At 45.0% G+C, this 17,971-nt stretch overlaps 1 protein-coding gene across 1 annotated transcript in view; it reads left to right on the top strand.

Moving 5' to 3' along the window:
* The window catches only part of USP31 (ubiquitin specific peptidase 31), a 38,041-nt gene that overhangs the window by 10,725 nt on the left and 9,345 nt on the right, over positions 1–17,971 (top strand). The window contains exons 2-12 of the mRNA XM_079952748.1: positions 9,083–9,217; positions 9,658–9,746; positions 10,422–10,514; positions 11,308–11,443; positions 11,848–11,992; positions 12,315–12,501; positions 14,833–14,944; positions 15,400–15,494; positions 16,103–16,180; positions 16,826–16,955; positions 17,593–17,712. Coding sequence (XP_079808874.1) covers positions 9,083–9,217; positions 9,658–9,746; positions 10,422–10,514; positions 11,308–11,443; positions 11,848–11,992; positions 12,315–12,501; positions 14,833–14,944; positions 15,400–15,494; positions 16,103–16,180; positions 16,826–16,955; positions 17,593–17,712 — 1,320 coding nt within the window. The remainder of the gene's footprint in view (positions 1–9,082; positions 9,218–9,657; positions 9,747–10,421; positions 10,515–11,307; positions 11,444–11,847; positions 11,993–12,314; positions 12,502–14,832; positions 14,945–15,399; positions 15,495–16,102; positions 16,181–16,825; positions 16,956–17,592; positions 17,713–17,971) is intronic.

Below are 17,971 nucleotides of genomic sequence, written 5' to 3'. Positions count from 1 at the left end.
CCATGGCTATACTATTATGCCTGATTTCATGCTTACAAAAGCCATCTGTCTGTCCTTCAGCAGAGGTCCCTAGGGTGGGAGCCGTTTTCACCCGGGGTGTGGTGGTGCTTTACATGGGAGATGGCTTCTTTTTAATAATCTTTTATATTTATATCATAGTGGTTCCTCTTGTTTTGCAGTTGTAAGCCTCCTGGGGTGTTGAGCCAGACTAAAATTCAGGATGGATTCTTGCCAGGGAAGCCATAAACTCAATCAATACAGTGACAAAATCTTCAAATTCCATTTTGTCTGTGTACTTAAATAATGCTGGTCACTGTGTCCATGCTCCAGGATGGGGGTGGTGCAGGGAGGAGTCTCCCTGTATCAATTCCTTGTGAGTGTGGCATTGGAGCAGGGTTCAAAGCTGATTGCCCTGAGTTAGTTACTCCCATGGAAAGATAGCTCAGCTGGTTGGGGTGTGGTGCTGATAACACCAAGATTGCGGGTTCGATCTCCTCTCCTCATTGTCATCTGAGCACAAGAGTTTCTGGATTATCATTTCGCTGAATGCATACCGTGCTGAATGTTGAGTGGTTGGCAAAACAGCATCCACTACAGCCTTCTTTTGCAGTCTAACTTGTTGTAGCTGAAACAAGATTTGGTGTAGGCCTTCCACCCAAGGCTGTTTTACTTTGATGTTGAACCAGCAGGGGGTAGTACACACAAACAATGTATTCCACTATCAGTCTTACGGTAAGTTGTTGGGAGCTTTGCCTTTAGTGGTTTACTGGACCATTTTCAAGAAGGACCAGATCCATGGGAAGTTTTCCTGTCCTTATGGTCTGTGTGATTCAATACTTGAACGCTTGATCAGTAGACAGATCCCTTATGACACTGTCAGTCAATGAAGAGGCTCTCCAGTTGTGAGTTTGGTTAATGAAGAATCAATGTCAAGTTCTGTAGCAGTGTCTTAACATCTTGTCAATGTTACCTGTCCACTTGCTGTTAGAAAAGGTATTTCCATTTAGTGCTGGATCAACTGCCACGGGGTAACTTGTTGGTGTGGAGGGCACAAACCAACCTGATCAGCTCACAACCAAGCTTGATCTCTACCCAGTGCATGGTACTACCCTCTGAGCCAGTTTTAAGATTTGTAGAATCACCTTCAGTGGCCTTCAGGCTCTTATCAATGTTGCTCTTCTTAATGAAATCTACAAAATTATTAGCAAAAACTCCAGCCTTTTTCCAGTGTGAAGTGGTAGAAATATCTTCCACCTGGCTCACTGCACACATATTAATTCTGTTCTGAGATGATGCTTGGGAACCGCTGATCTGAATTGTCTGCTTTGAGTGTAACTTTAGTTGTATCTTCCTGGATGTCATAGAAGATGCTGTCAATTTCATCCTTCTGACAAAGGTAATCAGATTCCTGATCCAGGGATTTCATAACTTTTTCTTGGCCCTCTTGACTTTACTGTGATCAAGTCTCTTGTCTTCAGTGATCAAGCCAGCATCCAGAAAGGTGGCAGTGGTGAGGGCAGCTGTGGCACAAAGGCCAACACCCTATCCGATGTTCTACATAGCAACATTATGTATTTCTAATGTGTTGTACTCTGACTTTTTATTTGAAGTGGAAGTCGTACTTGTTTTTCTTAATGTCAACTCATAACTTCCACCATTTCCATCTTGGGCATCTTCATTTTCACTAGCAGAGAAAATTATTTCATGTCATGGTATTCAAGCATCCTACTTACTTCACTGCTTATATTCAGCAAGTCTTCTTCTCTCATCTTCTTGCCGCTTCTGCTTTGTGACTTGTCTGTTATGTTCAGGCAGATCTGGCAAGACAGTCTGATGTGGCCCAATCAAACCAGTATTCTCTCTCTGACCTTTAATGAAAGCAAGTTCCTTCCCAGGGATCTTCATCTCCATAGGGCATGTACAATTAACGTGAGCTTCTTTTTTGCAACCAGCATCTGTAGGGCAGTCAAATTCAGAGCAAAGAAAAATCTTACACTTGCAATTGAGGATATCAGAAAGCTTGTCAAGTTTTGATGTTTCGATTTTTATGCAATTTCACGTACTGTACATTTTTTCACACTTATAAGACAACTCTAAAATTATTGGAAATTCATTAAAAAGTCAATATTCTATGTACTGTAGTTGTTTACTACGCAAAACTAAATTATATTAATTTAACCAAAATAGCTTTTGAATTCCCAGGTGATGTTATAACTTTTTAGCACCCCTCATTTTTGGAATGTGAAAGATGAAAAAATAAACATGCTCTACTAGTCTAGTATCCCTTTCTCACAGTGGCAGACCAGATGCCTCAATGGTAAACCCTCAAACAGGATCTGAGCACAAGAGACCTCTCCCCTCTTGTTTCCAGAAACTGGTGCCTTGGTTGTCAAACATAATTCGTTCCAGGAGTCTGTTTGACTCCTGGAACCATTCAAAAACCAAGGCGTGGCTTCTGATTTGCTGCAGGAGCTTCCTGCACTCAGTCGTCAGCTGCGGAAGTTGCATTGGATGTTTGGCTTCCGAAAAATGTTTGCAAACCGGAACACTCACTTTTGGGTTTGTGGCATTCGACAGCCAAAATGTACAAGTATAAAGGCATTCGAGAACCAAGGTACAACTGTTTTTTGAAAGCATGGCTGCCTCTAGCTGTGGGGGGAGAGCATAGCCATTGTGGCTAGTAGCCCTTGGTAGCTTTATCCTCCTCCATGAATTTATCTCACCCTCTTAAAGTAATCCAATTTGGTCATCATCACTGCCTCTTGTGGGAGTGACTTCCATAGTTTAACTATGTGTTGCATGAAGAAATTGTTTATTTTGTAGTCAAGGTTCCTAACACCTGCTTTAGGGGAAGTGTTTCCCCATCTAGAACTGCCTAAACACAGTCTTCCTGAGCAGACAAAGCACCCACCAATAGTGCCTCCATCTTGTCCAGATTGAATTTCAGCTTATTGGCCTTTGCCCAGCTTCTCACTGATGTCAGACACCAGTTCAGCGTTTCCACTGCTTTACCTGACTTAGATGAAAATGAGAAGTAGAGTTTGGTGTCATCTGTGTTTTGATGAAACCCTTCTTTGCAGTCCCTGGATGACCCCACAGTTTCATGTAAACATGGAAGAAGATTGGGCTGGGATGTGTGTGTAGAAACAAGACAGAGCCCTTCAGGACCTCTTAGTGCAAATGTCATGGGGCTCAGAAACAGTCACCAGGCATCTGATTCTGATGTGAAGACCCACCCAGAAGAGTACAATGGTCAAAACCTTAGGAGAGATCCAGAAGGACTAACAGGGTTACTCACCCTCTGTCCTCTTCCATCAGTGTGACAGGCAGTTTGAGAACCAAAAGCAGGCCTGAAACTGGATTTAAATGAGTCTAGGTTGGGCCCTTAAACTCTGCAGGGATAGAGGAACAATTTGTGTGGTTGCCAAAAGAGGCTGATCAAACTGCTTGGTTTCCATAGGGCTCCTGGGCTTTCCTTGGCAGGTGATCCTCTTGACGTCCTAGTTGACCTCTGGAATGGGGGGGGAGGGGTTTGACCCAGACATTTGACAGTTGTCCCTGAGCATCCTCCCCTGCTTTTTACAGCCAAACAAGCTTAATTGTCCCAATAAAAGAAGGAAACAGGAGAGACAACTCCTGGAGCAATGTTGGAGGAAGACTTCCATCTACATGAGCCCAGGAGCAGCTGTCCCCTCCTCATGTGATTGCCAGCAGCTGGTTTTCAGAGGTACATTACCTCTGACAGTGGAGGTAGAATGTAGCCATTGTGGCTAGTAGCCAATGAACTACAGCCTGGGTACTCTTTGTGCTTTGCCTTTCCTCTGCAAAGAAGTCACTGCTGGGATCAAGTCATGGCTGCTTCTTGAGGCCAGGCAGCTGCTTTTAGATCTGGTCTTCTTTGGGGATAAACTTACGTTTTCAGCACAGTGGGTTAGGCAGCACAGCTCCAGGAACTCGGTGTAAGTGTTGGGAAGCAAGCGTTGTGTTGGTATTAGCAAGTTTTGCTGTGAGAGTGTCGCTGCACACTGGTATCTCCAAAAGCAAATGGAACAACTGAGAGATTGCCAAAGAATAGGAGGCCAACAGAAATCGATGCGTTTCAGCAACTGTGGCTGGATGTTGCTGTGCCAAACTGGCCTAAAAGCTTTTGCTAATGAGAGCTGTGATCTCTGAGGGCATCTCTGAGCTATAGCTGATGTCACCTATCCTTGCCACATGGTAGTTTGGCAGCCAAAGCAGTTAGTCTCCCAGTTGTGCACAGTTGATACTTGACTAAAATCTGGTCACTGGCTTGTTTCTGGAACTGGAATAGATAACAGCACAAAAATGTGGAATAACCCTTTTAAAAACACACAAATTGAATTGTATGTTCTCAGCAAAGTTGCAAGCAAAGTCTAAATTTATCCTTCAACAGCCATCCTCTGCTTTTTTGTAATTCACACCTGCAGATGACTTTTTTTATATATAAATAATTTTTATTAATTAACAACAAAAACAATAACACACAATAATTTCACATCCAATTTTTCACAAAGTATTTCTTTTATGGACTTCCTTCAGCTTTTCCGTAAATCATTCGTAGTAATTATTTAATTTACACATTTCTTAGGTTTGTATTGTCATTATTTGAGCCTTTCTTTTTCTATTCCCTTTTAACAATACTTCTCACATTTCACAGTGCTTCTTTAAATCCCTCTAGCGTTATCTGTCCCTCACTTATACTTTCCAGATATTCCACAAATTTTCCCCAGTCCTCGATGAACTTTTGGTCTCTTAGATAATCTAATCTTCCCAGTCAATTTATCCAACTCAGCATAGTCTAACAGCTTCGTTCTTCATTCTTCCATTGTCGGTATTTCCTGTTGTTTCCATTTCTGAGCCAGAAATGGATAGATAATATTGAACAAATTTACTGTCCTTTCTCTTTATCTCATTTCCGAAAATTCCTAACAGAAAGAACTCTGGCTTCTTTATAAACGTATACTTAAGTATCTTCTTCAGTTCATTATATATCATTTCCCAGAAGCCTTTCACTTTCTTACATTCCCACCACATATGGTAAAAAGAGCCTTCTTTATCTTTACATTTCCAACACTTATTACATGTCTTATACATTTTCGCTAATTTTACGGGTGTTATGTACCATCTCTAAAACATTTTCATAACATTTTCTTTTAGTGTCATACAACAGATGACTTTTCATTATGTTGGTGCTTAGTGCTAGAGAGGCAATGGCAAATTCTTTCCCCCTTTGGAGCTGACTGTCACACTTGGGAGGTGCCTGGTTCGTGGTTGAGTGGCAGGAGGCACTGGGAGATCAGTGATCCCAGTGGCCAAGCTCCTCTTGTTTTCCTGGCCTCCAACTACATTCTCCTTTCCCCTGTTGCCCGGTGACTTTCTTTCTCTCTCTCTTTAGATAGACAGGCTTGAGCAGCCACCTCGCTATGGGCACCTGGGATGTCAGCAGTATCATCCCATTAGATGGTGTGTGCTACAGCATGAGCAAAGCAGAGAAATTGCTTGCTGAATATCAGCTTCCTTTTTTTTTTGATAGCAAGCTTCTAGGGCTCATGGTGACAGAGGAAAATTTAGAAAGTGCAACTTAGTTGTATCCGACTTATTGCTTACAGGACAGGTAGAGCTGACCTCTGAAAAGAAAAAAGGTTATGTTTTGAGGCTGATGCTCCTTACTGCTGTGGAAAGGGTCAATCTTTGCGTGACTCCAGATGGTTAGTATTTTTTTTTGGGGGGGGCAATGTTAGGAAATTTAGGTTTGTGCAACTGAAGTGGTTTTAAGCGCAGCGAATTAACCTTTTTTAAAAAAAGATGACAACTGTGGACTTTTTGCAGGAAAATGCACTGTAAAGTGCAGGAGGAATGAAGAAAGACGTATATGCATCCCACAAGGAAAAGGAGGATAAATTCAGGATGAGTGCTCATTGTGGACTAACTGCAAACAAGGAGGAATGAATGCTCAGATTAGATATAATCTATTCTCCACTTAAATCTTCTGCAAGGAAACCAGGATGAGTGTCCAATAAATAAGTTATCTGGAGGTGTTCCTTTTACTCTTCCTCTGTGCTCTGCTTTGGAAGGCTTCAAAGCTTTCCCCCCCAGTCCATTCCTTCTACCCTTTGCAACCTCCAGGTCCTTCTTGCAATGTCATCCAGGAGGGAGCATTCCTGTGACTTTGCTAGGCCATGTGCAAGGCATGCAGCCTGCAATAAACTGGGACATGCACACTGCCCCTTCTCTTTAGCTGTTTTGGGAAGCCTTGGAGTGATGTTGAGAATAATGGCTACCAAGGGGCTCAGTTCTGGTGAAAAATGTCCATTAAAGAGGATATTATCTGTCTTGGGGCTAAGCCCTCAACTGATTGGGGGGAGTGGGGCAGCAGGCAGCTTCTATTACAGATGTTCTGCTTGCATGACCAGATTGTAGTGTCTGATTTGCAGTGGCTGTGATGTAGGAAGATTAATTTTAATAATGTGATACGAAAGCATCCTCAACGTATGTGGGGGTTGTAGTTGTGAGTTGTGGGCAGGGAGGCTTGTTTTTTTTAAGGATTACAGGTCCCACCACCCATTGAGTTTAGTCCACTGGAAGGAATTATCTTGAGCTGGATGATCCAGGACTGTAATACTTTTCCTTTGTCTCCTGTCTTGTTTTCCAGCAGCTGATTGGGTGTGCCTCAGTGTTTGTATTGCATTCAGTCTTGTGAACAGGATCATATCACTGCTTAAGTGTGAATTCCAGAGCAGCCAATGAAATGCCTTTGTGTTACTGTGTTGTGTTGGACTCTGGTCTCTGTGTGGTGGGTTAGAGGTCGGGTAACTCCCCATATTATCCCTACCTGGTAGCTGAGGGAGACTGAATTAGCATGAATATCCATTTACCTGAAGTGGCCTTCATTGGGCTGGTTTTGTGTTAAAAGAGCCTGAAAGGGCCACCTTTCAGGAAACATACATAGGTTTGGAAATTGATTGCGTGGGTTGAAGTTGAAACAGGAACCCTGTTAGTCACCTGCATTTCCTGCAGTAAGCAGGTCAGCAAAACAGTGTGTGCCTGTATTTGGGGGACCCGACCCCGACACCATTTCCATAAGCAGCAACATGTGTGTCTGTGTTAGAGAGAGAGAGAGACCCCCCACCATACATATTTGTTACCTAAAACCCTGGACTACATACATCAAACATACATTTGCCACATAATTTGTGAAGCTGCCCATAGCTAACATTCTACTTCACGTATTCTTTAAAATGCTGTTTTCCAGAGGTTCAGTGGATAGTAGGAAGAATGGATGTCTCTTGCAACTTGCTGGGCTGTTGCTGTTGTGTCCCTACATAGGCAGCCTAGTCTGGAGCTTTGGATTTCAGTTGTGTTTATGAATGGCCAGGCCATTCTGTGGGGGCTGGCTCTTGCGTTTGTTGTACTTGTATACGGAACCCCCACGTGAGAAATTCACTGCTGGCCAAGTGTGAAAGGGGAGCATGTGCCTACATGCATGGAGGCCAGGGCTGAATGAGAGGCTGCTGAGAAATGCAGAGAGAGAAGCAGCTTTGGGAGGAGAGGGAAGTGGCCGCTTTTCCAGACTTGGTGGGAATCAGGTCTGCCTAACAAAGAGTTGCTAATCTCTTGGGATCTGTGTTAACCATCTTAAGCCCATGTATTTTAGAAAGTACAGGAGGAGGATGGAGAACGATGGATTACCTCAAACTTATGTGAGGTATTCCATCTCCTGATAGCATGGCTGGAAAGTAGATTAGCACATTGAGTTATGGTGTAGCTTTTAATCTTGGCAGCTGTCGATGTTTATCTCCAGGGGTCTCTAAACATAGGTGTCAGAGGTGACCAAGGAATTTGATTCTGGCAACTGGTAGCAAAAGCCTCCAGTAATAAGTCGCATGAATAACAAATCTCTCTTTTAAAAAATAAATAAATAAGAAGCCACTATTAATGCAGGAAAGCAGAGTTTGCTTTTTCTTAGGTGGCACCGGGCTAAGATGTAGCATCTCTGCCAGGGGTTGGAGGGAAGGGTTGCCCCACTTGCTGCCCCTGTTGTGCTCCCCCCCCTGCAAACCTCTGTTCTCCCATCCAAGTACTAACCAGGCCTGACCCTGCTTAGCTTCCAAGATCAGACGAGATAAGGCGTGTTCAGGGTAGTATGGCTGTAGACATGCAAACCTCTGGTAATAATGGGTAATGACAAGATTGTAGCCTTGCCTGTTGACTGTTTCCTCTCTTCTTGTTCCTCAGAGGCTATGTAGCTGACTACTAATCCAGCTAGGATTTATGGGTCCAGTTTCACTTCGGGCAAGCAAAGAGAACAATGCATACAATTATTGGGGGGGGGGGGAATACTTAAATTGCTTTAGGTCTATTTTGAATAAAGGGAGCTTTTTTCCTCCAGAAGAGCTGTCATAGTTATTTGTGTACACTGTACAGGTATTCTGCTGCCTTGCAAAAAGGGAAAGAGCCTTTCCTCAGGTAATGCATTAATGAGAGCAAGACCAGTAGGTGTCAGGTCAACTGTCTGTTGGCTCTTCAGAAGCTCTTTGAAAGTGCTTCCTTTGCCAGACCCCTGTGGACCAAAAAAGCCACCTGATGCCAGCCAATTGACAAGTGCAAAGCCCCCACCTGTTTCATTTGACCCCCTTGCTAGATCCAGTCCCCCACCCCCCACTGGGCTTCTCTTATCTGCTTTGATCAAAGGGATGCATGCATTTATCCTTCCCTGTAAGCAGCATCTGTTTTCCCTTGGAGAGGGTGGAGAGGGAGGAAACAAACACTATTTGGGTTCTCAGTTTCTCTTGTCTTGGATGGAAGACAACTGGGGATTTAATAGGGATGCCTCACCTCCCTCTGGAAGAACTTACTGACCCAGAGAACAACATCTTTCCCTGCTAGCTGGTCTTAGAGGACAAAAATTCACCCAACTGCAGTTTTCCTTGTGCTGAAACACAACAGTGTCATCTGGTGGTGACATATATATTCATTCTTGCTCCGTTGCGGAGAGCTGTGAGGGTGGGTGTTTCCTAGGGGTTTGGTGCAGCTGCTGAGCTGCTCTGCTGCTTCTCCACAGAGCATCGTTTCCAAGAATGCCATGCAGTATCGAGGGAGCTCACAGCACGACGCTCAGGAGTTCCTCCTCTGGCTCCTGGACCGAGTTCACGAGGACCTCAACAACATAGTGAAGAACAATGGCAGACCTCTGAAGGTGAGGCGCGTCTTCAGGGCATGCTGGCAGTGGCCCAGGGAGTCCTCAGCTGACACTTTGCATGCCTGTGCATCTACTGCTCCAGAGGAGTCAGATGTTGAAGGAGTTACGGGCCCAGAAATACTTGGATGAGTCCCATCTTGCCACTGAAGTCCCAGGGCTGTGCTAGGTGCATTCTGAGTGGAAAATATTCTGCAGCTCTTTCCAGATGTGCATAGGTTTCTTACTTGGAGGCAGAATTTCTGCATGTGTGCATGCTCACAGAATTCTGGCTGTGGAGGTGTGCAAACACAAACCAGATAGTTACCACCCTGAGCATTTTGCAGAAGCAGATAGTTTGTTTCCTCCTGTGCTTAGCTCTGCCCTCTGCCCGCCATAGTGTGTGATTCCCCCAGCACATGCCTGAACACCTCCCTTACAAAATGCTTTTTTTCTTCCAGCCGCCTTTGGAAGATGAAGTGCTGATTGAAGGACCTGCATTTCCAATCAATAGCACTTTTGTCCAGGAACTCTTTCAGGCCCAATACAGGTATGGCGCCCCTTGCCTGGCTGTCAGCATCACTTTGCTCTGTGTCTGGTTTGCTAGGGGCAGAGACACTGGCAGGGCTCCTGGGACAAGGAGGAAGCCTCTTTGTTCTCCACGGAGCATAACCACCTTCTGGGATGAACATCTGTTTCATTCCCTGATTCACCCTGAATGCCCTGGGGTTTGTGAGTTGGGTGCTTTTCCTTGGGGCTGAGAAACAAGGTCTTGGGGCAGCAGGTGTGGGGCTCAGCTTTCCAGTGTGGCCTCTAGGGCCCAGTTCTCAACAGCTGAGGAGGTGAATCTGTTTCTCAGCTGCCATGTGATTTAATGCTTCTTCAGTGAAAAGTGAATAAATCTCTGCACCCGGAATAATAGCTTGTCGGAGAGAAGGCATGACTACAAACCTGCCTGACATCTTTCTTTCTTTTTTAATATTGTGTGGAAGAGCATATTCACCTTATGGGAGCCAGATCTTAATCTTGCTCATTGCAAGAGGTGGAGGTGGAGGAATGGAAGGACCAGTGATATCGTCACATTTTGCTTGAATGCTGTGTTTTTTCCAGGCTCTAATTGCAAAGGAATTTGGGAGTTGGGTGGCCTCTGATTATCCCTTCTGCAGAGAGGGGGGCTGCTGTACTGTGTCCTAAATGAGGCTTCCGTTCCCTTGTTATCTGGCAGGTCATCCTTGACGTGTCCTCATTGCCAGAAGCAGAGTAATACCTTCGACCCGTTCCTGTGCATCTCTCTGCCAATCCCCCTGCCTCACACACGGTATGTGTCCCTTGCCCTGGGAAAAGGAGCGGGGAGGAAGAGTGTACCTTGCTCACTCATTGGCGCTTTCCTGCACACCAGGGATGTGGAACCTCTGGCTCAGCTGGCCAAATTATTTCCTGTATAGCTCACAGATTCTTTAATAGTCTTGAGGACCCACAGTTAAATTTGGGGGTGAGGGTGGGGAAGGAATCCTCACTGTTTAAAAGTGGAGAGAGTTCAAGCTATAGCAAATCTGCTGCTTGGTGCTGAGCAAGCAAGCGAGGGGTGTTTCCAGTTTCCCCACCCCCCCTGATCTCAAACCCTTATAAGAATCTGCTGCAGGAGAGGGACTGAGCAACATCAGGGCAGGCGGTATTTCTAGGACCAGGGTGAAACTCTGAATTTTGCCATTGGATGCTGGATGTTGTTTACATAACCTTGTTACATTTATAATAGTGAAAAGTGTTTATCTTTTTTGTATGTAATTAAATTTGCTATTGTGGTGTTCGGCTTTGTTATTATGAAATTGTTGTGCACTCTTTGGTTTTGAAATGCTTTCCTGTTTTCTTTGTTGTAAGCTGCTTTAAGTATCATTTTGTGTGTGTGTGAAAAAGCGGCATATGAATGAATGGATGAGCTAAAGTTCTTGCAGCCTGTGGAGAGTGAGCTGCAGCTGGGCCCAGAATGTCCAGGTGTGCATTAGTCCTGTTCCACCCCACCCACCTTGCTGAACCTCAGCAGATTTGCCTCCTCGTCCAACTCCCAAATGTCTGCCCTCCAAAAAGATGTGCCTTTGTTGTCCTCTCTGCAGGCCGTTGTACATCACAGTGGTGTACCGAGGGAAGTGCTCCCACTGCATGCGCATCGGGGTGGCTGTGCCTCTGTCTGGAACAGTGGCGCGACTGAGAGAAGCTGTGTCCAGGGAAACCAAAATCCCCACCAAACAGGTGAATGTTGATCCTGCCAGACATCAGGGTTGAGGACATTGGGGCTGATTCTTGCAACTGTACCACACTCACTGTTCAGCATCCAGTGACCTAAAAATGTACCAAATACCTCTTCCTGCGCAGTGTTTATGATGTGTGGCTGAGGGTGGTGGTGTCTCAGTGATCCCTTTTATTTCTGCATGATTGTAGAAACCCTCAAAGTGATTGGTTCCAGTTTTCCACTTCTGAGTGGAAGGATTTTGGGAAGCTGGGAAAAGCTTCTCCCCGAGCCCTAGCTAGACGGGTCTCTGGGACCTTGTATTATTTTGATCTATCCAGGGGGTGTATGTAGCATTTAGGAGTCTTGCTATTTGGCCTCGGCAATGCTGCAACACAGGTACTTATTACATTCTGGCCTCCTGCAGATCGTGCTCACTGAGATGTACTATGATGGGTTCCACCGCTCCTTCTCGGACTTGGATGACCTCGACACAGTGCAGGAAAGCGACTGCATCTTTGCCTTTGAGACCCCAGAGATCTACCGGCCTGAGGGGATCCTAAGCCAGAGAGGTACGTTGGGCTGTTGGGCCATCTGTCTGGCATGTGCCTAATTTCTGCAAGAGTTTTCCTTTTGCCTCCCAACCTTTCCAGAGATGTTTAACATGACTGCTCTTGGAAGGGAAGAAAAAACCTTGTTAAGTTGTGCTTAACTCCCCCGTGTTACTTCTGTTCTTTTTCTGTTCCACATAGGCTGAGAAAAGGCCACCCAAGAGCACGAAACATTTACCGGTGACCTCCATGTTATCTGGACTTGGCCATCAGATGGCTTCACCATATATGCCCCTGTATCCCTCTCTGTTGACCATTAAGTTTCTTCTTCACTCTCTTTCAGGAATCCACGTGAACAGCAATCTGAATCACTTGAAATATGGCCTTGACCATCCTCGGGCAGCTCCGTATACCCAAGGGAGGCTGGAGAACTCCAATACCAGGGTGGCGGCGGCAGCGGCGGCGGTAGCAAGCGATAAGCTGGTGGTGTTGGTTTGCAACCGGGCTTGTACTGGACAGCAGGGGAAGAGGTAACCGTTGCCTCGCAGGCAAGAGGCCCCCTCTAGTTCTGGTTTTGAGAGGTGTGCAGTGAACTCTGCAATTGTTTTATTTTGGCTTTTGCTTATTTAACCTGGCTTTTTAAATACTCTTTTCTACAGTATCAATTTCTAAACAGTACCATAATAATTAAAAAGTTGAATCTCTTTTGTTTTTGATGTTGTAATTCACTTTGGGCTATCAGATTAAAGTCATCTCTGTCAGATCAACAGCCGAATTATGAGTCTGTCTAGAAACATTTTCCTTGTTCCCATGGCGAGCCAAGAAGGGTAAAGGGTGTCACTTGCACCCTGCTGGTGGTCTGATTGTGCTCCAACATAGACTTTTTAGACCACATTGCAGTGATCTCTCATCAGTTGTATTGAAGTCTTGTTTCTTTCTGGGCTCAGTTCGAGGTGCCTCCCTGTAAACCCCTAAATTGTTTGGTGTTTTTTGTTTGTTTGTGTGTATGTGTGTAAAGTTTACTTATCTATTTATTTCATTTTATAATGTATAAAACAAAGAGAACAATTAATCAGATGAGAATTAAAAGATGAAAAACAAAACTGCACATGGGTTAAAACATGGGTAGGCAAACTAAGGCCCGGGGGCTGGATTCGGCCCAATCGCCTTCTAAATCCGGCCCGCGGACGGTCTGGGAATGAGTGTGTTTTTACATGAGTAGAATGTGTGCTTTTATTTAAAGTGCATCTCTGGGTTATTTGTGGGGCATAGGAATTAGTTCACCCCCCCAAAAAAAATATAGTCTGGCCCCCCACAAGGTCTGAGGGACAGTGGACCAGCCCCCTGCTGAAAAAATTTGCTGACCCCTGGGTTAAAATAACAAAAACCAAATAAAGACTACCAGTATTATCAGATTATCAAGTGCAGTTCTCGATTTGCCAGGCTTGTGACGAGGACTGTCTTGAAAATGATGGTTCCACTGCATATGTTATAAAGGAATGTCAAAACATTTAAAAAGGCCTTGTTAAAATCTCAAATTATGTGTAATTTTTTCCATTATAGCTATATTCCAAAATGAATGGTACCAAAGGTCCAGTGTAAGATTCTGGACTGTTTTCCATTGAGTTGCAATTATTTATCTATATTGAAATCATCAAAATACTCGGTAAAATTAATCTGAGGCAACAGACAAGAGTTTCTTCAGTAATATTTATCATTTCCATCCAAATTAAATTCCAAAAATCTTTCACAAGCTGACATTCCCACCATAAATGATAATACATAGCCCAGTTTATTGCAACCTCTTCAACAATTAGGCAATATAGAAGAAAACGTTTTGACATTTACAGAGGAGTGGACTACTATCTGTGTAATAATTTTAAGGAGTTTTCCCAAAGAAAACTAGAAACAGATTTTTAAGGGTAGTGATTCCAAATTTTATTCCAGTTCTTGGGAAGAATGTGTGTGCCAATATCCAGTTGCCATATTTTTAAAAGAGGTTCCATAGATACATAAGTTATATTAAGCAATATAGAGTACCAGTTAGAAACTAATCCATTTCCCCCTCTACCCATTGTGTTTAATAAATTTCCAAATTCTGTTAAGGGCTTTGGAGCTTATGTTTTTACATGTACCTCTATAATAAAGCTATAAATTAGATTAAAATACAGCCAGTTTGTGTTAAGGTGTGACAAAGTTAATTTTATTTGGTTAATAGATATGTTGTTTACAAGAATTGTATACCAATAATGTGTGTAAACTCAAGCCCTGAACTGTTTTAAGACCAAGATAGTGGAAAGATTTACCTCCTCCTGTATGAAGCTGCCTACAGGTAGAATTCATCTTTTGAGACCCCGTTTTGTATCCCACCATCAAAGGAGGCTTAATTGGTGGGAACAAAAGACGGAGCCTTTTCTGTGTCTCCTCTGAGTAGGCCTAATGTTGGCTGTAACCCCAGTATTTCCCCCCTCAGTGTGATGACAGCCCTTCAGGGATTTGAAGAGAGCTTCAGAAACCTGGATGAGCCTTTCCTCTGGGCTAAATGTACATTGTTCCTTTGGCCATATGTTTACAAATAAATATAAAGGCAACAGCCTCCCTCCCAACTGAAATTAGACAGGCAGCCTCTTTGCTGAACAAAGACTTTCTTATTCCAGCAGGCTTATTAAGGTTTCTGTTTGGCTTCATACAATTCTTTGATGAACTTCTATTGCTTTATTCTCTGCTGTTTATTTTTTATGTGCTCTGCTTAGAAATGCTAACGATTAAGCGGCATAGAAATGCCTTAAGTAAATAAAATTTAAAATGGTGGGAGTGAGAAAGATCTGCTGGTCCCTTCATGGCCTTGCTCTTATCTGCAGATTTGGCCAGCCCTTTGTGCTCCATCTGGAGAAGACGATTCCTTGGGACCTACTGCAGAAGGAGATCCTGGAGAAGATGCAGTATTACCTGCGGCCCTCAGCCTGTGTCCAGGTAAGGCTGCCTGGAACTGGGCCCTCTTTATACCTTGCTTTGCCTTTCAGCATGTGTATGTGCATTTGAGAGCTGCTGCTGTAAAAAGCCCGTCTAATTGTGGTGCTAAGTAAATAGCAGTATTGCTGCTTACATTGCTGGCTGCTCAATGAACTCATTGTCAAGAGTGCAGCTGGTTGTTTCTTGTGAAGTTCCTGCTCCTCTTGCTTTCCATCTGCTGGAGAGCGAAGAGAGGAAGAGAAAACTCCCCGCTCAGGGTGGATGAGCTAGGCTGATGATATGTGTCTTCTGGCCCATGTTGCACTGGAGTAGCATGTGCCAAAGGGCAGGTGGGCACACCTGTTGGGGACAAGTGCATGCCAGCTGTGTGCCCAACTAGGAGTCTCTTTCCCCACCTGTCCTCTCCTCACCATCTCCCCCTTGCAACTGCTCTTCTTATCTCCCCTGCCATGTAGGTTTGTCCGTTCAGCTTGCGAGTGGTCAGCGCTGTAGGCATAACTTACCTGTTACCTCAAGAAGAGCGGCCTCTGTGCCACCTAATGGTGGAGCGGTGAGTGTGGTTTCCTTGTTTGTGGAGGATGCGGGGCCTCAGGGCATGGGGATTTGCTTATTTTACTCTGGTGGGGAAGGGGACGGCATCTCACCTGCTGAGAGCCGCTTCAGTCTAGCAGGCACCAATGGAGCTTCTGGGCTCTTCTGCAGGCCTCGCTTCTCCTAGAAGCTGGCTGCTCTGAAGCTGTTTCTGCCTGGATTGCTGCTTGTCCTGGAGAGAGAACCATAGAATTGTAGAGTTGGAAGGGTCATCTAGTCCAAGGGTCATCTAGTCCAAGGGATATTTTGCCCAACATGGGGCTCAAACCCACAACCCTGCGATTCATAGTCTCAGGCTCTACCACGAAGGAGCAGAATAAACTAGAGGGAAGCTTTCCTGTGATGTCATCTCTTGAACTGTTCCTATGGAGTGGCTGGTGAAGGTGGCACCCTTTGGTCTGAAGGACAAGACCCTTAACTCAGCTGGTTCCTGTTGTGGGGGATCTTGATGGGTTTGGCAGGTTTTTTATGGGGGTGAGAGTGAGAGAAAAAGAAAGGTACTAGTGACTAGCATACGTATTGCTGCTTTTTGAAAGACTTTGAGTGATTGTGGTGTGTTTTCTGCAGGGCCCTGAAGTCATGTGGGCAAGGCGGAACTCCTCACGTGAAGCTGGTTGTGGAGTGGGACAAGGAGACAAAAGACTAGTAAGCATCATGTTCCATTTGGGACTTTGGGGTGGGCTCCTGGCAGGCTGTGGTTTGAAACTCCCTTTCCCACATGACTGCTGCTCTAGGGACTTCCTGCTGCTCTAGGCTTGCCTAAGTAGGTTCTCATGTGTGTGCTTAGTTGCTTCCCAGAACAGGGCTGGGCATACCTCAAAGCTTGTGGGATCCACTTTTACCATAACCCTGAGATTCTCCAACATGAGCCGAGTGCAGAAGGCATCTTCTGCAAAAGATAGAACTCTGAGGCGAGGAAGTTTTTATTGCTTGTATGTTTTTACAACATAGTGGAACTGAACAGAACTCACAGTCTCTCTACATGCAAATCCACTCATGGTTCTTCCAAGCTACGTCATGTATATAGTATTAATTGGGGTAAGGAGTCATTTTGCTGCTGCTATTGTTAAACAGTGGAGTCAGAAACCTTTTCTGATCTAATTGCCTGGGGATTTCACAGTAGATTCTGATCTATCTTCTGCACACTCAGTAGATTAATTTACAACCTGCCAGTCACCTGCCCAAGAGTGCTTCCCAAGAAGGTTGGCAGGCAGCCTCACCCCACTTGTGTGTTTTGCTAGTTGGCCTGCAAGCACAGGAATTGTTAAATGCTGCATTTCCTTGTTGCAGTTTGTTCGTCAACACAGAGGATGAATATATCCCGGATGCTGAGAGTGTCCGCCAGCAGAGGGAGCTCCACCACCAACCTCAGTCGTGCACCTTATCACAGTGTTTCCAACTCTACACCAAAGAGGAACAGGTGAGAGATTCAATGCTGTCAGTAGCAGCACAGGAAGCAGTCTTATACCAAGTTGGACCCATTCAGCTCAGCATTATCTATGCTGGTTAGCAGCAGCTATCCAGGGTTTCAGGCAGGGGTCTCTCCCAGCCTTCTTTGGAGATGCTATTACTGGAGATTGAACCTGGGTGCTCTACTGTTATGGCTCTTCCCCAAATATCCCTTCCTGGATATGGCCAGGAGGTCTCTCGTTGCGTCATGCGTCAGAGAGACCCTTGTAGTTCTGTGTGCCTTCAAAGGCTGCCTCTTCCATGTGTGATTGATCTGCTTTGGCTTTCAGTCTCCTAAAAGTGTAGCAGGCACATGTTGGGCTGGGAGCTGGTCATGGCACAGCTGCTTTGCCTGCTGTTGTTCATTGTATAAAACATACAGTTGTCTCATAGGAATACTTGTGATAACAACTAGAATGGAGTATATTGAGGCGATAACTAAACATGTTGCTGTGGGGTCTTATGATGCAGGGCAAGAAGCATTTATTGTGTTTATCTTCTTCCTTTATAAAGAGTGGATGCTCATGGCATATGCCAGGGGTGTGTGTGTGTGTGTTTGTGTGTGTGTGCCTATCTGTCTAATAGCACCCTCCTCTCTTTGCTGCTAGCTGGCCCCGGACGATGCATGGCGTTGCCCCCACTGTAAGCAGCTACAGCAAGGAAGCATCACGCTGAGCCTTTGGACTTTGCCTGACGTCCTCATCATTCACCTGAAGCGCTTTCGACAGGTGAAAGGAGGCTTGCTTGCTGGGCTGGAGGGAACTCAGGAGCCAGGGCTCTGCTTGGATTGTTGCAGTGGCCCAGTGATTCCTTAGTCACGTGGGCTGTTTTCATGCAGGGGCATTGTGGCTTCCTCCACTGTGAGGAGAGCCCTGTCTGATCAACTAAGAGGGCCAGCCTTGCAGGCGCTGAACTCCTCCTCTTTGGCATGGTTTCATTCTTGCCTTTGCCCAAGCAGCCTCTGGGGCTGGAGGGGAGTTGTGTGTG

Source organism: Podarcis cretensis, assembly GCF_951804945.1.
Source record: "Podarcis cretensis genome assembly, chromosome: 14".
NCBI classification, from domain to species: domain Eukaryota; kingdom Metazoa; phylum Chordata; class Lepidosauria; order Squamata; family Lacertidae; genus Podarcis; species Podarcis cretensis.
Note: the sequence above shows the minus strand (reverse complement) of the source record. Positions and strands in the feature narration are given on the sequence as shown.